The 23,921-nt window shown below is 41.2% G+C and overlaps 2 protein-coding genes across 3 annotated transcripts in view; one reads left to right on the top strand and one right to left on the bottom strand.

Annotated features, from left to right (window-relative positions):
- The window catches only part of LOC148352354 (phospholipid phosphatase 2-like), a 39,872-nt gene extending 19,036 nt beyond the window's left edge, over nucleotides 1-20,836 (bottom strand). The window contains exons 1-2 of one of the 2 annotated variants that reach the window (XM_088354719.1): nucleotides 20,368-20,836; nucleotides 13,744-13,955 (exon numbers count right to left, since the gene is read on the bottom strand). In XM_088354719.1, coding sequence (XP_088210845.1) covers nucleotides 13,744-13,804 — 61 coding nt within the window. In that variant the 5' untranslated portion in view covers nucleotides 13,805-13,955; nucleotides 20,368-20,836. Of the gene's footprint in view, nucleotides 1-13,743; nucleotides 13,956-14,027; nucleotides 14,227-20,367 lie in introns of those variants that run through there. The other variant, XM_088354718.1, reaches the window with a different exon arrangement.
- Nucleotides 19,780-23,921, top strand: part of stxbp5b (syntaxin binding protein 5b (tomosyn)) — a 42,770-nt gene continuing 38,628 nt past the window's right edge. The window contains exons 1-3 of the mRNA XM_088354720.1: nucleotides 19,780-19,821; nucleotides 20,071-20,549; nucleotides 22,117-22,214. Of these exons, the coding sequence (XP_088210846.1) occupies nucleotides 20,403-20,549; nucleotides 22,117-22,214 (245 nt within the window). The 5' untranslated portion in view covers nucleotides 19,780-19,821; nucleotides 20,071-20,402. The remainder of the gene's footprint in view (nucleotides 19,822-20,070; nucleotides 20,550-22,116; nucleotides 22,215-23,921) is intronic.

Here is a 23,921-nt window from a genome sequence, read left to right as displayed (position 1 = left end):
TGGGCGCAGAAAAGCTCTGGGCGGCGGGCAATTGCGCACACACGCAGCTTCGAGGGAACATTGGTTATCAGTGTCCAACTGAGGTCTGACGGAGGTCCGTGCCAAAAGTGCCGCAGCTATCGCCACGCAACCCAAGTTGGGCATGGACGTATGTTGTTCCCCGGAGCCCCCGATCGCCTGTCTTTAGTAACTGAATCGGCTTCCTCCAAATACTAATAATCGGTCTTGTCCCTGAAAAACCAGTATCGCTCGATCCTTAATCGGGCACCCTGTGTGCTCCTTAGACCTTTGCCAGAGCAAATATTTGCAAGAGTGTTGTGAGGGTGCACAATGAATCAGGAAACAGCTAAAACCACACAGTAAAACCACAAGCGCTCCAATGAAATGTGTCATCGGTATCGCCGTCGCCCAAGTTGACCACTGGCCACCACGCTTGCTACGGTTCTCGACAGGTGGAAAAAAAGCCGCAAACGTGGTCCAAAAAGCCGACGAACGAAATCTATCGGATATGCGGCTGTCTCTTAAATCTGAGCTGAACAATAGTTCCCATTTCAAATGACCTTTCCTGTTTTGCTGAAGCGCTCATTCTGCTGCCAAAGCTAATAGGGGCAAAGAATGGACGGTTTTCTTAGGCCCCAGAACCAAAAAGTTCTCCGTTAACACGTCGCTTCCTTCCTTGGGAGTGTGGGACCTGCTGGGCGAAAATGAACACCGTGACCCGCCGCCAACAAAACAACCCATGAATTGCCTAATACGTGTTCCTCCGTCTTTTTAGCCACGTTTTGAACCGAAACGGCAAAAAATACAGTCCTGAATAGAACGCGTATTGTAAAAACAACAGCGACCAGATGATGAAGGTGCTGTATCGGAGTTAAATCAGGAGGCATCGCCTGGCACCGGTATCCAAGGAAAGCCGTTCTATTCATTTTATGTGGGGAAGTAAATGCGATGTTGTGCCGTTAGGCTGTACTTGCCCAAGACACACCACAGGAAGGGGTGCCCCTATGACCCGAGCGGTTAAGGCGGGGGCCCGTAACCTATGGTTTGCGAGCCTCGTATAACTCTTTTTATGAGTACATCTGGCTCGGAGATAAAATAGAGCTTGTGCAAATATTAACTGTTTTTAATGCTGAGCCGATTGTAGCACACGGTTCGGTATACAGTATATAAGGAGGTAAAGTGTTCGTCTTGGGATCAAAAGGTCGCAGGTTCAATTCCCGGCTCCTCCGTGTTATATGCCCCCGATAAGCAGGTAGTTGCCCTGCATGGCTGACACTGAAGCACAGTGTAAAACACTTTGGGAGGTCTTCATTCACTTGAAAAGCGCTATATAAATGCAAACCGTTTACTCACACGAACAGACCCCGTTTTGGCTAATTAATCAATCTATGTTCATTGGTGAGACACTTTATGATAAAAAAGCACAGAAAAAACTAAAACCCCCCAAAGGCTCTAGCAAAGCACCCAAAACAATTTGATTGGGTGAGCGTTAGGAATGGGCGGAGCTATACACACTCCATTTTTTTCCCCCGTCGCCCAGCAACGTCTGCACTGAAGGTAAATATGTCCGTGTCCACGTTTGCAGCATTGTGGGACATTTTTACGAGTCCTGTTTATTTGGTCGGCCCTAAATCACAAAAAGTCTCGAATGACTGCACGGACCGCCGTTACGGCATCCCCCCATCTAAAATCGAAATAGGCGAAAGAAAAATCTCAGCACTCGATTGAAACCATTATTTAGGACAAACATGCCGGTCAAAATGAGCCTAAACACTCTTAAGTAACTGCGGGAGACACATTTTAAGTAGTATATTTTTGATTGATATGGGACACAGGCTCTGTCACTAATATTTCATAGAATACATCAAATCCTGCAAGTTAAGCTTTATTCTGGAGAGCGGCATTGGCGGTTTTCTTGAATTGTGTCTTGGAATACATGGTGCGGCTCTCTTTCTAGGAAAAAACACAGCGACCAGATGATGAAGGTTCTGTATCTGAGTAAAATCAGGAGGCTTCTTCTACAAGTGATATCCAAGAAAACCGGTACGATTTGGTTCATGAAGGGGAGCAATCCCCTACACAAAAAAAACGTCCTGGACGGAAATGGGCGCCTTTCGGCTGTACTTGCCCAAGATACACCGAGGGGAAGTGGTGCCCCGACAACCCCAGTGGTGGAGGGATCCGTGAATCGTCACGCTTATCGATCATAAAAAACACCCCAAAGCATCGTCTTTGTTCAATATTGGTGTGATGTTGTGTACTTCCTTTACCGTTATGTCCAATGGTATTTTGCGCTTTGAAGTGAAAAAAGATGACGTGGAAAAAAGTCCTCGGGAGTAGACGCGGACTCTCTGTTTTGTCGGATAATTGTTTCTCTTTGTGCTTTGTTTCCTCCCGGTCAAGTCGTCTCTCCTGATCGCTCATTATGCCCTTCACCTGGTAAATTCCCGATTTCAGGGTCCCTTTATTGTTCAATCTACATTTGAGTCGATGTTTTGTGTCATCTACCTTTCACTTTTTGTACAGTGACGCTGTCCTATGTCAGCTTGCGTTCTAAGCTAGCCTGCATTATATTTTGTGGTCTCGTCGCCATGAAACTCGATGTTCTGTTCACGCGTGGAAATGTTTGTGTCATCCTACTTTCATGTTTAGTTCTGTTAGAGCTGGTATGTGTTGGATAATTCATTGAACAGAATTATCTTTATTGTCGTTGATATCGATGATGTGAAAAACATTGTATGCGACAAAATTAGACATGGCACTCCAGGGTAACATGTATCGAGGACTTTAAAGATGAAATGGATGAAAGATTCAAGATGAATAGGCAAAAAAAAACGTTTGTAATAATCGTGCAATGTTTATGAAGGCAAAAGAATATTGCATGATCACAATAGTGCAATGAGAAGAGGGCAATAACATGAAGCTGCTACAACATCATTTAAAAAGAAATATTTCTATTTACGCGTATGTTCCCCGAGTCCTCTCCTTTCGTGTTTTGTTCTGTTACAACTTGTTGCTGTTCCAACATGTACGGTGTTGTCTTTCTCTCCAATTTCATTCAGTTGGTTTGTGGTCCTTTGTATTGTTGTAATATTGAAATGAGTTTGAGTTTTCCAGTTAGTGTATATTCTTTTGGGAACGCATCAATATTTTGATGATTTGTATCATTTTGTGGTATGTAATGCACCCTATGATTATCCATATATTTGAATGTACTCATTGATTTTGTTTTCATTCACCGCTCGCCGCAATATACCCATTAATCTCGTCGTTATACAGTTTCTATGTTGTTGTGATGAGGGGTGTACACATAAATATGGCTTGACCTGCAGAATTCAGTCTGGACGAAAATTATTCTGCTGCCTTGGGAACTTTCCACTAACTTATGTGTCCCTTTTGTATATAAAGGACTGTCCATTATCAGCCTTAGTATTAGCGAACCCGGATTATTCTATTGCATTTATTCCAATGGAATAAAAACCTCAAACTGCTCACTCGTGTGTTTGTTTTTACTAGTCTCGTGACCCGGATGTCGATTCGACCGAGGCAAGTAGGAAAAAGTTTGCCCTCCTTCAATATATTGCATCTTCTTCTTTTCATGTTTAGTTCATTAAGATCTAGCTGGCTGGGATGGGCTCCAGAACGCCCTGAAAACCCCAGTGAGGATAAGCCGGGAAGAAAATGGATGAATAGATAGTGTTTTATCCTAGTAAACTTCCTTTTTCTGTTTCTGTACACTTGACAATTCAATTTCTGTTGATAGTGTAACTCCTTTTTTGAAACCTGACAGTTTCTCTTTCAGAAGAAGATCAGGGCTGCAACAAGCTAAGATCCATAATTCGGGCAGGTGGAGCGTGCACTGTGCGCCCCTAGCAAGCCACCTACTGTTTACTCTGCATCCGTGCACAACATTTTGATACGTCAGCTATTGCCAGTTGGCCACAGTTGTGCAAACTTGTCTTCAAAACAAACAAACCATTACCGGCCAGATCTTCCAATATCACTCTTAGCCAGAAAGTGCATGAAGCTTTTCTCTGCATTAAAACCTAATTCTCCACTTCTCCAACTTTTTTTTCTCTCTTCTACGTTCGACCGCAAACATCGACACTTTCTCTTTGATAGCCAATCCTTTCTTATTTTTATAACCCACTTAAACTAGAATAATAAATTCAAAAGCTTAAGTTTGAGGTATTTTTAAACAAGGACAGCCCCGGTTAAAGTGATTGGCGATATCCTCCATGCAATGGATTCCAAAGCTTCTTCACTTTCAGCGCTGCCGATCAAACTGTAGCTGTAGCTTATTGGATCGGATGGGAAAATGGATTGGTCTTTCAGGAACTGTCCTCTCAGGGTTTAGGTCCTACCTCTCCAATAGGACGCATTGTAGTAAACTTGGTGATAGGAGCCTTTTAGTGTTATTTGTGGTGTTCCGCAGGGCTCACTCCTCGGTACCCTCCTTTTTAATGTTTATATGTTTACTTTAGGTGAAATAATTCGCAAGTATAATATTAGTTTCCGTTGTTATGCAGATGACACTCGACTGTATCTGGAGGAAGCTGCTCCGTTAATTAGTGGGAATCTGGAGGCCAGGCTCATTGAGATAAAAAGATAGATGTCACTTATATTCTTGCAAAGATTCAGCCTCTACTATCCAAGTCTGATGCTGAGATTACAATCAATGCATTTGTAATCTCCTGTCTCGATTATTGAAATATACCACTCTCCGGTCTCCATATGTCTAGCATCAAAGGTTGCAGATGGTACAAAATGCAGCAGCAAGGCTTCTAACTATGAAAAGAAAGTTTACCTATATTTCTTGGTAATGATGTCTGTGTAATGTCGGTTGATGCCCTCGCAACATCTATTGCAGCCTGGTCATCCTGGAAAGAGGATGACCTAATGTGCTGCCCTTTCTCAAAGTTTCTTCATTTTCCTTATGCTGAGGTTTTTAGTTTGTCCTTGCCCTCATGTAGATTTCAGATCAGGGGATGTTTTAATAGTGGTATGTGCAGCCCTTTGAGACTTTTGGGGATTAAGGGCCATACAGATAAACTTAACTTGACTAGAAGACAACCTGGAGGCGATGATAAGATTTTAAGAAGACAGCATTTAAAAAATAGAAGGCAATACCATGACAAATGATCACGGATCAGAAACACTCGCCTCCTTTAGAACGACCCAAGAAATTGTGAAGCGAAATAAAAAGCAGCTCAAAATGTTCCCAATCCCCCGATGATTCCGCGCAGGAAAAATAAACAAGCTGGAATTTGGGATCCCACACATGTCCGACTTCCTCTTGACCTTCTGTGCTATCGGGAAGTTGAAATTGTTCCTGTTTTTCAGGGACTTCTTGATCAGAACCGCGATGATCGACCGGGGGCGAAGTGAACCCGGCCGGCCGGGCACACGAGTGGCGTTTTTCCCGCGCCTTTTGATTGACGTCGGTCTGATGAGTCCAGCTCGCTGTGACGTCTTTCGGCACCGAGACCGAGACTTGTCTTTAATGCAAATTTTCGGGAATAGGGGGGCTAGTTTAGATCCACAGTAATATTGATAATAATAATGATAATAAATTCATTTACTCGAAAGGCGTCTTTGATGACCCTCAAGCTAACCAAACAATAATAACAACACAACACTAAAAACTCGGAAATATCAAACGATGGCAAAATGAAATCCCCTCGGTTCTTTATAAGCTTGTTGTCCCTCCTCGACAATCCCTCTCCAGAAAAAAAACAACATTTGTCCGATTCTACTTTCACTGGCCCCACCCACAAAGTCACTTGTCCAATCACAAAACAGATAGCTACAAGGTCTCAAAAAGAGACCTTAAAAAACAACAAAACAAAAAACAAAAAACGTAGCATTACTTCAGGCTTAATTCTTTAAAAAAAAAAAAAAGCACATTTTTAGTCGTACTGTATTTTAAAATGATCTTATTGGAAATGTTTGAATGCAGTAATCCCTCGTCATAACGCGGTTTAGTTTGTAGGATTTTGCTGCTTCATGAACAGGGTTGTGTAGGGTTACTTGAACTGGATTACTTTCAATGACTTTTGGATGACTCCAATACCAAATATGCTCAGAAAAGACAAAAGAAACTAAATATAAATAAAAAGATGACTCACAACACGCGGTAAGCTTTCTCTCCAGGCTTTGATCTCTTTGATCTCCGGCAAAACGAACATAAAATGCGACAGAAACAAAATGAAAAGAAATCCAAACAGCTTGCCGACATCATTTTTGCCGTTCCATGTGTTCCGTTACTCCCCAAGCCTGCACAAAATGGAGTCATTTTATTCCCATTTCGTTTCTTTTGTCTTTTCTGAGCATATTTGGTATTGGAGTACTCCAAAAGTCATTGAAAGTAATCCAGTTCAAGTAACCCTACCCAATTCTGTTCATGAATTGGCATTGTGATCTGCATTCGTATTGGCTAAACAGAAACAAGAGCTAGTGGTCCCAATCCCCAACACAACATGAGGGTTAAATGTAAGCCTAGTCTTACTCTAGTTTTAACTTAATGCCCCTTATAGTTCAGTGCACCTTATACGTGAAAAATGTATCCCAAATGACTATATGTGCCCTACAATCCGGTGCGTCTCAAAGTGCGAGAAATACGGTCAATAACAATAAATTAAAGAATACACACTGAAGGATTATATATTTTATGTATTTGACTATAAGGGATTTTACAAGTTACAGTTATTGAATGCAATCAAGATTTTTCCCAGAGGAGGCTGAAGTTCAAGGACAGGTCGCGCCGTTCCGACTGTGGAGTGTTTTGGCTAGGAAATTTTGATAGCGGGGCGCTTTCGAGGGAATTAGGCCACGTTTTGATAAACGTTTTGAGCCGATATGAGTTTCCTTTAGACATGGCGGCGCCTTTCGGCGAGGAGGTGGCGAAGCTGGCACCTGGCCCGCCCATGGGGGGGAGGCCTTCGTGACGCACCGGTCAGACGAGGTGGCGACGTGGGGAGTTCCTAGCCCGCCCATGGGGGAGGAGCCAATGCCCCAGCGTGTAAAAAAGACGGAAGACGGAAGAAGAGACATGGGAGAATGAGAAGGAGGCTCAACGAAGACTAATTAGACTAATTCGACAATAATTCAGCTAAATTCGATGGAATTCACTTCGTTAAATACTTTAAGAAAATAAATCTGCCTGTCTCTTGTCAATATTTTTCCCTAAATTAAGAAACGAGCACGTATTGTTAGGAGAATGATGTTTGTGTTTGGTTAATGGAGTCAGATCACTCATTTGAACAATTTGGTAAATGCTACATTTGTAATATCGTGTTTTTCCCTAACTACACTAAACATGGTATAACTAAAAGGGATTATGAGAAAAAAAAAAGACAGAGAATACTGACTTTTAGTTTTCAGTTTAATTTCACAGGGGATTGTGAGGCCCGAGAGGTCAAAAGTTGCCATTTTTCCGGTCACCTTTGGTAGAAAGCGCAAAAGTGTGTATTCCTTTCTCCATTCCCAATCCAACATTCCACAACTCCACAAAGAAAGTCAGCTTTTCCAGGCCACCGGAGAGCCAAAGGTCACCGATTGAGGAGTAACACAAAGCGACGGGATGGACGTTTGACCACGGAGGGGAAAGGGGGACGCATAAAAGACCGGGATTGAAAAGCCAGCCCCCATTCGGGCATTCAGCACATTCCAGCTTCGGACATTTCGCATTGACGCACAAAAAGCCATGAACACGCGTCTTTTTGATGGGTATTTCAATATTTTCTTTAGTGACCGGGGCTGCTTCATGTTTCGTAGACCATACATCGGGGGTTTGGAACCTTTTACACTCAGACAAAAGTTTATTCTTTAGCGCATTTTATGTCACTGTGTGACGTTTGATTATTTGATCAAATCTATGTCCCATATAAGTATACCACTTCAAATTGGTCGCCCTCCTGCAGTTATTTAGGCTCATTTTGACTGTCATAAATAATGCTTTCACGGTGCAAGCAAAGTTCTTTGGTACAAATGTCACAAATTTCTGCAAACAAGTATACCGACGTGTTAACCTTCCGCACAGACGGCACAGGGCGAGACACAGAAGGGGGTGCTTGCGCTCTGTGCATTGCTCCGCCCATTTCCCCCGTTCTTAGCGTTCACCCGATCAAATTGCTCTGGGTGCCTTGCTGGCGTTTTGAAGAGTTTACAGTTTGTTCTGTGGGTTTTCATCATTTAGTGTCTCAAGAGTGAACATGGATTATTTAATGAGCTTCCATATAAAAGGTTTCCTTAGCGATGTACAGCCAAAACATTTGTGTGACACCGTGACTGTCAACTGTAGTTGAAAATGCACCCTATTCATACAGTGGACCGTACCATTATCACACCACAGCTTCGTGTGCACTACAATAAGTTTCATTCGCGCCAAAAGTGAAATGACTTGGAGAAAACTTGCATGGACTTCATTTGGTCACCAGCCACATGTTGTCATGAAAAGAGCCCGATATGGGACGCGAGCTATAGATTCCCGAGCCCTGCATTAAGAGGAATACAAATAGGATGTTTTTGAACCACAAAGATTTTTCAAAACGGGACCGTCTGTTCATAAAACGAATGGGTTGCTGAGAGCGTGCAAATGAATAGTGGTTAAAAAAGCAGAGAATAGTTATTATCATTCCTGCCTTTCAGGCACCGGGTAGCTCGTAAGAACATCTCCAGGTGTACTTTTGAAGACGCCACTAAAAGAAAAAAAAACGGACTTTAGGAAATGAGTCGACGTTCTGAATAGGTTTTAAGTCAAGCCATTTTTAAAGCCCTCGTGTGTGATCATTGACCGCTAGATGGCACTGTATTGTCTAATGCGGCAAGATGCTAGACCAGGGGTGTCAAACTCATTTTAGCTGAAGGCCACTAGAAAATAAATGTCACGGGGGCCACCCTAGTAGATTGAAGAGAAAGAGAGAGGAAGACGAAGAAAAAGAGAGAACCATAAAGGGAACATGGGAGACGGAGTAAGGAGTGAGAGACAGAGAGACAGAGAGAGAGAGAGAAGGAAAGAGAAAGAAAAGGGGAGATAAATAGAGAGTGCGTAATATAGATAAAAGAGGGGGAAAAGAAACAAAGACAAATTAGAAGTGAAAGGGAGACAGCCCAAGAGAGATAGAAAGAAAAAGAGTGAGTGTGAAAAAGAAAGGGAAAGCGAGACAGTGAAAGAAATGGAAAGAAAAGGTAAGAAAGAGAAAAGAAGATAGAAGGACTGAAATAATAGAAAAGAGAGATAGAGACAGATAGATAGAGAAATAGAGAGACCGAAAGAGATACAACTTTAGTTTCTTTACAAGTCCCGCCTGGCTTTGGCGACACCTGGCGGACATATTTAAAACCGCAGCTCATTTTTCTCTCTCGCTTCTGTCAGTGAAGTCTGGCGGGCCGGATCAAAACCCTAGGCGGGCCTGATCCGGACCGCGGGCCGGATGTTCGACACCTGTGTGCTAGACAAACATGGTGGTCACCTCAGGTAGGGATTCCACGATGTAAAAGAAATACAAATTTCTCGACTTTTTGAAATCAAAATGAACATTAAAGACACCTCCGACGACGCACTGCACCTTTAACTTTAGCAGCAGTGTCCAAAAAATAGCATCAGCAGAAAAGAATTAAGAAGCACGGAGTTAGAGCAAGATAGTGGCCTCCATCTGTTGTTTTTTAGGGTCTGGCGGTTTTCTTTCATTTTTTTTTTTTTGGTTCAAGCTGGTCAGCGTCGAGATATTATTTTGTGGTTCTATTCACGAGTCGACATCTTCCCCGTGTCCTTTCTCTTTTACGGTGTGCTCAGTGAGAGCTGGTTTGAGCCTTTGTCTTCTTGTTTTCATCTTTTGTCCATCCAGATCTCATTTTTCTTTCAACTTGACGTAGAAAGGATGCGTAGAGGAGCCCGTGTGAGAGTAACTTTGACGTTTTTCAATTCTGAAGATCCTAGGGCATATTCTTGTTCTGTTCCAGGACACGACTTGATACAAATTCCTTTATTCATTCATGAACGATGTTCTTTTTTTGCATTTTGCATCTCCATTTACGGGATCCGCTATTCAGGCCACTCCGGATCACGACAAACATTGATATCTGGAGCTTGCGCCACACGCTCATCTATTTTTACTCTCTTTTCCAATCAGTAATCCTCAGCGGAGGGCCGGGACCGGGGGCTTAAAGGTCAGAGAGATTCCCAGAGAAAAGGGTCATGAACTGAGAAACTCTTGAGCAAACATGGACACAAAATGGAAACAAGAAGCTCCAGAACTTGAAGTAAGTTGCGAGAGGAGCTCCAAGTAACATCGACTCGCACTGTCGCTTACTTTCGGGCTAGCTGGCTTTGCTAACAAGGGGCCACCGACAACATCCGGACAATCCGGGGGACCTTCTTGCCGACAAAACAAGAAGCTCCGGAACTGTACGCAACTTGTGGGAGGAGCTCCGAAAAACAGAGCAAAAATGGCAATGACGTTGAATCCTACTGTCGCTTCCTTTCAGGCTAGCCGGCTTTGCTAACAAGGGGCCGCCGACAACATCCGGAGCTTTCCGACGGGTTGCGGTGCGTCGGGCGAGTCGCGGCAGGCCGCTTTGTTTGCACCTGCTCGACTGTTTGTGTAACCTCCAAGCCAAGAATTCCGATAGCCTCCGACAACACATGCTTAAAAATATGAAAGAATGTCTGTCAAAAAGTGGCATGATTGGACAAAATCATTTGTAAATGTCTTTTCCTGGGCGTATAAAATCAACATTTAGGGTTTGGAATTTGTACTTTGTCTCGCGATCCAAACAGTTGGAGAGAACTTTTTACTTGCTTTGTCAGAGGAAAAATGAGGAAGTTTGAGTGGATTTTGAATTGTTTTTACAATGTAATCAGAACTGCAGGTAAGTGCGTGACGTTATCCGTATACAAATATTTTAATTGTTTTCCGTTACAGTCACAGAAAAAAGACATCCTCAAATTAAGGGTACATTTGGTTCAATCACAATTTGATTTCAAACTATATTTCGGATACATGATGCGCCGATAGAGGAATTGCACTCCGATTTCAATCACTGACACGAGAGAGACAGGGAGAGAGATTGGGTTTACACACGCGCAGGATCTACGTGCGTGAGCTGTATCTGTACGGACCGGCACCTTTTCCAACGGTGTTTGTCAGAATGTCTCGCAGGTAAAACACTTTACTTTTTTCTGTATTTTGTTTTTCCTTCAATGGAGCACTCATTTGGTCAAATTGGCGTGAGCAAGTCGCGGAGTTGCTCGCTAATGATGCATTCAGGTTCATTTTTCAGTTAAATGTTTTCAAAAATCCGCTATTTGATCGCTGGATTGCTCTGTTGTGAGGATCATTCATTTAGCCTAGGTTTGGCATCCCCACCTTAAACAAGTAAAAAGTGTCTTGACAATTTAGAAAGTCAACAACTGGTGTTTAAAACAATATTGGGTTCTTAATGTAAACTAAGACAGAGCATATCTTGTCCGCCACGTGAAAGAAAAAATGATTCATTTCGCTTCATAAACTGTACTATGTGGCTAAAATTGGAGCACTTTTTTGTAGGATTACAAGCAAATACCTCACCTTGGTTTGCTCCAAAGGTTGCATTGTTCATTTATGGTAAATGATCTGCATTTCTATAGCGCTTTTCAAGTCAATGAAGATCTCCCAAAGCGCTTTACAGTGTGCTTCACGCTTACCCATTCACACACACACACACCAATAGCGGCCATGCAGCCATGCATGGCGCCGACCTGCTTATTGGGCGCATTAGGGATTCAGTGTCTTGCCCAAGGACACTTCCACATATAACACAGAGGAACTGGGAATCGAACCTACGATCACTTGTTAGTAATTTAATCATTATTGTTTTTGTATTTTATGAGCATAGGTGGTATTGGAATAATCCAAAAGTAATCCGGTTACATTTCTTCAATATTAAAGTATTCTGATTACAATATTCAACAGATAAATAGTAACTGTACGAGATTACATTTTTAAAGTAAACCTCCGAACTCTGTTGGCACATCGCCATTTAGTCGGTCGCAGTTGAGCTCGTGTCTCTCGATATTCAGTTTTGTGCCGCATAGACCAGAAAATACGATACATTCAATCTGAAAAAGTACAATGACATGCTACGACATACGGTAACTATTTATAAATGAATCAATTCATTTTAGGGGGGAAACTGCATTTGAAGTTATTTTTATGCAACCCTAGCTCTGATAGTATTTTCATTTTATGCGTTTTATCGCGCGGTGCACTCAAAATATAACACACAAAAAATTGCAAAAACACTTTTTGAAGGTCTAGACCAGGGGTGTCCATCAGGCCCGCTTTGGGATTGAATCCGGCCCGTGAGACAATGCTGGGGAAGCGCAAGAGAAAAACGAGCTGCAGGTTGAAATATGTCCACTTGATGTTGCCAAAGCCAAGTGCCTCTCACAAACACTGTACTTTTATTTCTTTCTTAATCCCTCTCTCTTTCAAACCCTCTCTCTCTCTCACTATTTCCCTCCATTTTTCTCTTGCTTTCTATCCTTCTCTCTTACACCCTCTGTCTCGCTTTCTTTGTTCATCTTTGTCACTTTCTCTCTACATGTCTTTTTACCTTATTTTTTTCATTTTCTCTCTCTTTTGCTTTCCCCTTCTCTCTTCTCCCCCTTTCTCTTTCTCTGTCTTTTCCCCTCTCTCACTATTTCTATTTTTATCTATTTTGTTTCTCACATTCTTTCTCCCTTTCTTTGTCCCACCCTCTCTCTTTTTTTCTCTCCCTCTCTTTCTCTTATTTCTTTCTCTCTAATCTACTCGTCCGGCCCCTGAGAAAATGTTTGTTCTATCGTGTGGCCCCCGAGTTTAAATGAGTTTGACACCCCTGGTCGAGACAATGCGGTATTTTAAATCGTACCTAGGGTGAATTTTCCTTTCGACAAAGTTCAAAAGTGAACACAAATGCTGTGTTCATCAAGATTTGTAATGACATTTCATTATCAATACCTGAAATCAATAACATTTCATGTTTGTAGAAATTAAAGGTTTTTTTTTTGTTCTTTGCTTTGCAGAAGGGATCCAACCGACCAGCTCTATTGCTTTATAGAACACAAGAATCTTCTCAATTTCTCAGACAGCTCCTTACGGCTGCGACTAAACTTTAAATCCTATAAAATACAATTTAATATGGCAAACCTGCCATGAGAGGTTGTATCTCTCCGTGAATGAATGTCATTTTACATCTGAAAATAGTCATTTTGCAGGTGCATTCTTATAAATCCAACAACCTGCCAAGATGTCAACACAAGTGTCCTAAGTATTTGAACAGATTTTTTGTGAGTGTGCAAGAGGAGACCCTGGAGCATTCTTTCTGGTGTGTGTGTTGGGAAACGCTGGCCGACTGTGACTTGTTTGAACAAGATTGACAGAGAACAATTTCTAGGCTCAGCCGGTGATTCCAAACACTGATTATGTGTCGTTTTGCCAGAAGAAATGGTCTCAAAAGATCGATTACTGATGAGAAAACGTGTCAGGGAGGAAATCAAATGAATTATTGACACTCTGTGCACACAATAATTGATATTTGAAGGCTTTAAGGGAGATTTTTCCAATGCAAAAGTAGAAAAGCAGCAACTACTGTGAATTTGAAGCTCTCAGTCTGCAACTTTGCATGTTGTGACCAAAATATGATGAACGCTATGCTTCAGCGTATCAATCTCAGTCCCCGATGGGCCTATTTAAACTCACCTGACGTGACAAAACTCACCGATGAAGACGCAGAGGACGTCCACCGCCACCAGGAGGACTTTCTTGCCGACGTCCGTCATCTTTGGCGCTGGAGCAAGCACAAAGTCAGAGTCCCGGTTCGTCTTCTGGCGTACCTGTGGTGCTGTGGTGGGCTGGATTTGGGTTTGGTCAGCGATTGCGTGGAGGTCTACGTCAGGAGGAGCTTTGGGACGACCTCCCTTGCACCACCATCTGGATGGAGAAGAGAACGCTGTCACTTCTTACTTACAAATGTAAACAAACCACCATGAACACTCTTCTCACCTAAAATGAATCGTATCAGCCGAGAATACTCAAAAAAGATTTCTTACTGTTACATGACTTGAACATTCGTCTTATTGTCGTGTTACTAACTCAACTAATTCAACCAAAACGTCCCAAAAGTTACAACAATTGTCCAATGTCGTCCATTTTGTGATTGAATTTGACCCATGGTCACACTTGTGATGTCACAACGCTCACCTGTTCCAATTTGCACTTCCGGGTCAAAGTGCATTCAAGAGTTGTTTTCAACTTTTAAATTCTACTAAAAACGAAAATAAAAATGGAAGTTGAATGTAATAATTCCCTACTCTACTCATTTTTATAATATCAAATGCAAAGAATTCTAAAAAACAAAAGGTAGGTAGGTAGGTAGGTAGGTAGGTAGGTAGGTAGGTAGGTAGGTAGGTAGGTAGATAGCTTAGGGAGGTAGCTTGGGCAGGTAAATAGAATAGGTAGTTAGGATGGGTAGCATTGATAGATAGATGGATGTCTAGATAGATTGATGTTTAGATAAATAGATAGATAGATTCTAGACATTTAGATAGATAGAGATAGATGTCTAGATAGATAGATATCTAGATAGATAGTAGATAGATGTCTAGAGAGAAAGAGAGAGAGACACTTCTTGCGATTAAGGGCTATACAAATAAACATGACTTGGCTCATAGATCGATAGAATGGGATCTTGACGAATCTTTGTCTCCCTCTAGCGAAGACAACCCAGCACAGGTCAATTATCAAGTCACCCGAGGTTAAATTAGATGAAGTGGCTCAGAAGATAGAGCGCTCGTCTTGGGCTCAAGAGATCGCAGTTCGAATCCTGGCTCCTCCGTGTTACATGTCGAAGTGTCCTTGGGTAAGACACTGGACCACTAATACCCCCAATATGCAGGAGCCTTACATGGCTGCGCGGCCGCTATGGAAATGTGAAGCACACTGTAAAGCGCTTTGGGAAGTCTTGACTTGAAAAGCGCTATAGAAATGCAGATCATTTCATTTCATTTCATATACATAGATATAGATACATAATGTACAGGGACTTTATGAAGACAAGCGAGTAGGTATAATAACAAATCATGATTCGGGTGTTGCCGTCAATTAACAATGTAGGTCAGTGATCTGAAAAGGGCACCCAACTATTGAGACGTTGATGCGACTAGATTTTCCTGTTATAGAAGTCAATTGGGCCGCTTTGAGCCGAGGAGGAAATGCGGCCTATTTTCACACGCCGCTTTCAAAAGACGTGTTCCTCGTGTCAAATTTCACCTCGAGAGAACTCGCAAGACGACGCGCTCGGGTATTGTCGATTGGACTCACTCCTTCGGAGTAAGTCGCATTTGCGGTGTCTTGCCATAGTATTGCCCCCTCCCAAGAAATCTTCGACATACTGTATGGCCATATTTCAGGCTTCAAACCTGTAGATAAAAAAACTCAAAATATTTTCTGAGAATCAACAACATGTGGGACACGATCGTGAAAAGAAACCAAATGTATTCAACATTTTATATTGTGCTAACAAATTAAACATTGAAATGAAGGTGTTGCAAAAATATCGCCCTATAATTAGCTCCACCCATCTTTCCATTTACTCTTACCATTTTCCCAGCCTCTGCTGGAAAAAAAAAGCCACCCCAGCGAACGATGCTGCCACCACCATGTTTGACAATGGGTGTGGTGTTTTTTAGCCGATGTGCAGTGTTACTCTTACGCTAAGTGTCACGGTTTGCATTCAGCCCAAAAATGATCAATGTTGGTCTCATCTGACCAGAGCATCTTGTTCGACATGTTTTTTGCATCTCCGATGGGGCTTCTTGCAAACGCCAAACAGGCATCTTTGTAGTATTCTTTCAGAAAGGATTTCTTCTTGCTACTGTTCTATAAAGGTCTGATTTATGTAGAGTACAGCTCATGGTCGTCTTATGCTCAAATTGTCACACCTTAGCTGTCTATGCCCTGCTGGTCATCCATTGTGATCATGGGCCTCTCGGTTGTGTGTTTTTTCACAGTTTCGACCAAAAGCTGAGAGGGACGGCCTGGTTTTGGTAGGGTTGCAGTGGTTTTGTGCTCTTCCCGTTTTAAAATTATTGCTCACACGGCGCTCTCAGAGATATATTTCAAAAATTTCATTATATCCAATTTCTGCTTTTAACTTTTCCGCAACTTTATGTCGGACCTGCCTGATGTGTTCTTTGGTCTTCATAATGCAGTCTGTTCTCCAGACCTTTCACAGACGTCTGAGCCATCACAGAGCAGTTGCATTTCAACAGGGACTCAATAACACATAGGTAAACTCTGTATGTCATTGTTAATCATTTAGGTCGACATTGGATCATTCAGAAGTTATCAGGGAAATTCTGGAGTCTGATGGCTGAGCTGAAAGAACAGGGGGGGCAATATTTTTACAACTACCTTTCAGTTTTTATTGTTGTAAATATAATATAAAAAGTTGAAATCATTTAGTTCCACTTCACGACTGTTTCTCACGTGTTGTTGATTCTTTGAAAGTTATTATTATTTCTGTCATTTTTATTTAACTCTGAAGCCTAAAATGTGGCAATACGACATAAAATGATTGGGGGGGGCAATACTTTTGCCAAGCATTGTATTCTATATGAGGAATACATCTTTATATTTGCAAAGTGTTTCTGCAACTTTCTCATAAAGCAAAAAGGCCAATGCCACAATATTATCCATGATAACTGTCCCAAGCCAGAGGTTTTACTGGTCCTTTCGAGACCCATTTAAAGAATTGTACTCATAATGTGCCGCCAAAAAAGCTCATAAAAACATGCATCGTTTGGGTAGTAGCCAGACAGTCTATTAAGAAGCCAGTCGAGCCGCAGTCCAGTCATACACTGCAAACCGCAACAATAACAATGCACGGGATAATATCTATCATTAAATCGATTTTTATGACCTTGTTATTTTTGGCAAGTCCGTGAAGAAAAACAAGTGTTGCATCTTTGTATGTGGTTTTTTTGTAGAAGATCATTGCAAAAAGATGTTGAATGTTTCAAAAATTGTTTGCAATGAGAGACATTTCACTACTGGCAACTGGAATTAAATCCCAGTCGTATAAGACAGTGGCAATTGTTAATAAATGCACTATAAGGCGCACCAGGTTAGAAGGCGCACCACCCCAAAACAGTCGTAAGGTATTTATTTCTCATATATAAGGCGCACTGGCGTATGAAGTTAAAACTACAGTCAGAGGTGTGGTTGCTTACAAAATAATTGTATATAAAGTAAAATAATTTCTTCCAAAGAACCGAAATTACCATTATAAATTGTGCAAATTCATCAGGATTTAAATAGTCAGCAAATATTTTTTACATGAATCACTTAGCCTTTTCATAATATGCACAACATTTAACTGAGTCCCAATAGGAGTAGTGGGGGATGGTTTTGTAACATGCCAATTAGGACTCTTTTTGAGTAAGGGCCATACAAATAAACACGACTTTGACTTTTAAAGTGCAATGTCTCTATTCTAAGTGCAATACTCCGGGCAAGTGCAACATTCCAGTGATGTGCATTTTATTTTGGCTTGCTCTTGACTTAATTCTGAAACAATTATGCAGAAGAAGTAGTTTATTGCAGAAAAGTTATTCACTTTATTTTGGTACTGTTAAACGTTTTACATTGTACTGTTTACTTATTTGCACTCGACTTCATTTCTATAACTTGCAATGGAAGATTTTTTTTAGCTGTCGCGTTGACTAACTGAAGTGCAATATTCCAGTTGTGTATAGCCTTATTTCAGATGTAAATACTATAGGAGGCGAACACATATTTTTTTCTTTTCATGAGTCTTTATCTTGTATATTTTTCTGCCAAGTGGAGTGCAACTGCATTTTTTCCAATGTGGGATTTTTTTTTTACAGTACAAAAGAAATTTTTGATTTTTTTGCACCACTTCTAAAAATGCAAATCAACTCACTTTCAGTTTCAAATGTATTAAAATAATACTTTTGAAAATCAAAACTGTTGCAAATGAAACTTGTTTTCCAAACATGTATAGATAGATACTTTATTCATCCCCGCAGCATCCCTGTATGAAAAACATATAAAAAAAAATCACATGTTCAGAAAGAGGAGTAGGTAGAATACATTTTTTAACTTCTACTCTGTTTCATTTCCATGAGTAGATTATACATTGCATCATTCTTTAATTGATAAATTGTCACGGGGAGACCGGACCAGAACGGAGGCAGGAAGGGAGGGAGAACTCATTTGCGTTAACGATTAGTGCTTTTATTTAGAAAAATAAAAGTCGTCCAACTCTCAGGGACAAACAAAACAAAAACAGGCTTACAGGCAAACAGGAACTAAGACCAGGGAATACTCACAAAACAGGTTTTAACTCAAAACGACTCAAACAAAACAGGACAGAGCAAAACAGAACAGAAAATGTAATGAACCAGCACCCGCAATACCCACAACCCAGCCTTAAGTAGCACACACGCAAATTAGCTGATTTACTACAGCCGGTGCCCAGGGGGCGGGGCCAGCTGGTCGCCATGGCGACCATGCTGGACACAACATAAATATTAATAATGATTGCTTATGTACGATTCAAATATGACATGAGAGGTTTCCCAGAATACTTGGCTTTGCGTGTCATCCTTATCAATTATTTTCGCTGATTCGTTTACTTGCAACATTCCTGTTAAGAAAATTAAACGTGAAAAATATTTTCAAAAATTCACAATCAATTGTGTCCTGGAGCTATAACAAAACAAAATAAATGACAAGTATACAGTACTCACACTAAATTACAGCTTCCACAATTAACAGTATTTTTTCAGTGTAACACCTCATCAAGCTCTGTAGAGATTACCTCAACCTTTAGAATAATTCATAAAAAAATATATTTCAAAAAAGGAAAACTATGTCTACCTAGAATATATTGACTCAGAAAAAAAACAGTTCCTTTTTTTTTTCACTTACAATTTTTCTAACTTGCTGTAAACAATTTTTAGTTATTATCAATTTACTTATAGTTTTAGAAATGATATTTACTGCATCCCAAGAGGGCGACTTATCATTTCTAATAACATTTCGTATTTGTCCAATAATATTATTCCTACATTGTTGACAAGTGTTAAGTATTACAGTCTCGCAAGTGTTTAATATTTGACTACTAGATGGCACAGTGTCGTCTAATGCAAACGAAAACCGGTGCCAAAGAGCACAGGGTAGCAGCAAGTTGCCAGGCAAACATGGCGGATTCTACTTTGTAAGATTTTACGTATGATTTTTGTTCTACCAAGAAATTCATTATTTTACCTATGATTTTTTTCATAGAAATTAACATTGGTATGATAGTTCCATACCTGTCGCGCTCCAGGGCTCCATGCCCGTACAAACTGTCGAATTTTCCCGTACATAATACAAAATAATCGTACACCATATTTTTTTTTTTTTCGGAATGATGCATGATGGGAAACCCCCAGGCGGCAGACGCATGCGCACAGGAGCATCAAACGCTCGCATACCGAGATAGAGGCTACCGCGGCGACCTCGTTAGACTCAATTGATTTGCTGTTTCGTGATCGTCGGTGTATAGCGGATGGTACCCATCATTGACAAATTTGTCTTTTTCCGTACAGATTTCCTTGTACACGTCTTAAAATGCATCATAAACGTACTTTGTATGGCAAAAAGGTAGAGGTTGACAGGTATGAATATTTGACTACTAGAGGGCACTGTATCGTCTAATGCGAACGAAAACCAGTGCCAAAGAGCACAGGGTAGCAGCAAGTTGCCAGGCAAACACGGCGGATTCTACTTTGTAAGAGAAATTCATTATTTGACCTATGATTTTTTTTAATAGAAATTCACATTGGTATGATAGTTCCGGTATTTTTGCCTTGTCATCAAATCTAAAACTAGGAGGCACTAAATATTACACGTTCTCCCTTGATTATATTCTAACCTTAAAAAATGGAATGAGGTAAATGATATGATAAGGAAGACTGTTGTGATTCTGATGATGTATTTTGTTTGATAACGATCTTGCACATCCGGGTCTTTTCCGCAGTCCGCCGCGCTTCCGTAGCCCATTAGCAGCTAGCCGCGTTCCTTCCAGCTTGTGGGAGGGCGGCCAGTGACATTGGGCTTTGCTTCCGCTTCTCGCTGCGTCCATGCCGGATTGAAAGCCGGGCCACGACCCGGTGAGCCTCTTTCAATCGACCCCCCGTGAGATGGAGGCGGAACGGCGTTGACAAGTGCGCCTCGTCCGTAGCAGATAAGCAGCCAGTCAGCCAGCAAGCTCCCGCAGCCTCGCCAAAGAGCCTCCCCCACTTTCCCCCTCCCTCCTTCGGCTAGCTCGGCTTACCTCGCTCGCCTGCTCCGGAACCGCCGACCGAGAAGATGAAGAAGTTTAACATTCGGAAGGTTCTGGACGGCTTAACGTCGTCGTCGTCCTCCTCGTCGTCGGCGGCCGCGCAGTCGGGGGCGGCCAAGGAGAACGACGCCGTTCCGGAGAGCCTGCAGTCGGAGCATTTCCAGCTTTGCAAGGTATCCTATGATGAGCTCCTCATCTTCTGTCCCCCCAAAATCCTCATCCATTTTCATTTAGAGCTTCCGTCTTCGGTCGTTTCTGCTCTTGAAATCGGGGGTTGTGTGTGATGGCTGACAGCCAAGGAGGGTTTGTTTGCCTCGCACTGACTTGTGGCCCCCGGCGCACTTTATTAGCATCGGTCTTTTCCCGTAGAACTCTTGGGTCCGTCCAAGCGAAACCCGGTTCCGAAGATTCAGGTTACGATGCTTGAAAATGTCTGGTGACGTTCATGTCGAGTATGACGTCAATGGCAGGACATCATGCTCGTTGCTAGCTGTTTGGCTAACGTATTTCTGCAGTTCTAGATACGGATTTATTCATTTTTCATATTTTTCATTCATTTTTCGAACCTGGTTCTTACGCTTCATGTACCGACCCTTGAAAATGTATTCTGACTTTCACGCCAGTGACGTCATCGTCAAACGCTAAGACATTAGGCATTGTTACCTTTTTAGCTAACGTATATCAGCAGTTCTCTATTCTTTATTTGTTTTCTGTAAAACCCAAATAAACCTGCTTGCAAAGTTTCATGTTTTAATGCTTAAAAATGTATCGTGACGTTCACGTGAAATGTGACGTCACTGTCAAATGTCACGATGTTAATTGCTAGCTATTTCGCTAATGTATCTCTGAAGTTCCATGATTTTACTTCATTTTTGTATGTTTTTCTCTTATTTTCTGCCAAAGCCAAATAAACTTGGTCGCAGTATTTGGTGTTTTGATGCTTGACAATTTATCGTGATGTCATCGTCAAATGTCTTTACGACATAAGGCTAATTGCTAGTTATTTAGCTAACGTATCGCTGCAGTTCCATAGTTGTACTTCATTTTCGTATATTTTTCTCTTTTTTTTTGCCAAAGCCAAATAAACCTTGTCGTAAAATTTGGTGTTTTGATGCTTGACAATTTATCGTGATGTCACAGTCAAATGTCTTTACAATGTAAGGCTAATTGCTAGTTATTTAGCAAACGTATCCCTGCAGTTAAATAGCCTGATTAAATTTTTCTGCCGAACTCGTCCCTTCCATTATAAACCAAGTTGCAAAGCTTCTTGTTTTGAGGCTTGATAATGTATCATGATGTTCGTGTCAAGTATGACATCAACGGCACGACATCATGCTAGCTATCTGGCTAATGCATTTCTTCCTGCAGTTCAATATTCTGAACAGTTTGTTTATTTTTATCTACAATTGAACTTGTCGGCCGGTCCAAGCTCGAATGTATCGTGACGTTCACTTGAAATGTGATGTCACCGTCATGCTAATCGGAAGCTGCTTAGCTAATGTATCTATCGTAGAGAAAGCGTTGCAGGCCCCCCATTGTGATTTTTTTCTTGGTCAACACTAAATGAGCCCGTAAACCGCGGGCTGTAAAGAATGAATCCTCATTTGGGTTTTCAGAGCTAAAGAAGATGAAAAGAGGTTCGAAGTATGATTTGCGTGGTGTGACAAACGGTTGAATTTCCAGCTCTATTACTTGGAACTATAATCATTATTTGATTCAAAACTCATTTTTCTCTCGTAGACTGTACGTCACGGTTTCCCGCATCAACCGTCCTCCATGGCCTTCGACCCCGTGCAGAAGATTTTGGCTGTCGGGACGCTGAATGGAGCTTTGAGGCTGTATCCTTTTTTCCTATAAATCACTTATTTCAAGACTTGCAGCTTTGCATTTGACTAAAATCTTCACAGGAAGTTGAAAATGCTAATCAGTAAAATTGAAGGGAAAACTAACAAAATGTTGATGAAGTGGAATAAGTGATTTAACCCTCACGTCAGTTTCAAAGCTGGAGTCTAACTTAGTCCTGACCACCAAAAAAGAAAGAAGTATTGGCTGATATATCCATCCATTATTTGCACCGCTTATCCTTAGTAGGGTCGCGGGGGTGCTGGAGCCCATCCCAGCTATCTTCGGGCAGCGGGCACCCTAAACTGGTTGCCAGCCAGTCGCAGGGCACACAGAGACAGAAAACTCACTCGCTCATTCACACCTAGGGACAATATGCACCGGCCATTTCACCTGACATGCATGTTTTTGAAATGTGGGAGGAAAACCAAGCAAGCACAGGGCGAACATGCAAACTCCACATGGGGCGGCTCCGGTAGCTGGACTTGAACCCTGAACCTCATATATTCCCATCATAATTTGATTTTATGGCCCCTGAGACACATCAATTATTTCATTTTATGACTTTGAAACGGGTCACTGGAGACCCTAACACAATATACGGGTTAAGTAAAGTAAAAACATGTCAGGATTTTTGAGCAAACATAAATCAAATTGTAAGAAATGTGTGCAAATAAAATGTAATTGTATAAAACGCTCTCATTGAAATTGTTACATTTGTATTGTTGGTTGGGTTTTGCCCTGGTTATAAAAACAAGATAATATAACACAAACTACCACCAAATTTGATATTATTTTAAAAAGTTCATATTCTTAAAATGAAAAAAAATGTCTAGCACATTTGTTGTAATACCTCTCAGTAATAGTCAGGTAACCAAAAACCCTTTTATTTATATAATTATCTTTTAGTTCATTTTACCGTAAATTTTTTTTTTTTTTTTAATCGGGAAACATGTTCATGTTTAAGTTCTGTCATTGAAAATGAGCTCCTTCCCCGTTCGGTGTTAGCATATTTTTATTTACATGATTTAGCGAATCGTTAATGCCATTTGGGACTTGAATCTATTGACGGCTAAGGACGTCACTGGCACTGAATGATAGATACTTTATTGATCCCGTAGGGAAATTCACACTTCCAGCAGTATATTTGTGTTGAAAATAAAACGATAATAAAATAAAAGGAATATAATACATAAATACCCGATGTAAAGTGTTGATATAGAGTATTTAAATAGTGCTACATAAAATACACACTGTAATAAAAATAGGGTAATATGCAATGTGGGGGTGTGGTTTCATGTGGGCTTTTACTCCCCCGGGTGGAGTTAAAGAGCCTCATGGCATGAGGAAGAAATGATCTCCTCAGTCTGTCCGTGGAATGAATCGAGATGGTAGAAAAAAGGACCAAAGACCCACACCAAAAATAGAAATAACAATATTTTCATGGATAAGGAAGCTTAACAAGGTCACCAGGAGATGAGGGGAAAATGATGTATTATTGTGTTTAGCATATTTCACTGCTGATTTAAATTACGCGTTGCCACCAACCTGCTAACAGGGGGCCTGTTACCTAAAAGCTAACACGAGAAGAGAAAAATGTCCGACTAAATCGAACGAATATTTACCAAGGAGTAGTTGTGATAATAGTGCAATGAAGAATAGTGTAAAAACATTTAGGAGCCACGAAATTGTTTTCCTCGACC

The sequence above is a fragment of the Urocampus carinirostris genome, chromosome 15, assembly GCF_059441175.1.
Source record: "Urocampus carinirostris isolate Australia breed hairy pipefish chromosome 15, RoL_Ucar_1.0, whole genome shotgun sequence".
NCBI lineage: Eukaryota > Metazoa > Chordata > Actinopteri > Syngnathiformes > Syngnathidae > Urocampus > Urocampus carinirostris.
Note: the sequence above shows the minus strand (reverse complement) of the source record. Positions and strands in the feature narration are given on the sequence as shown.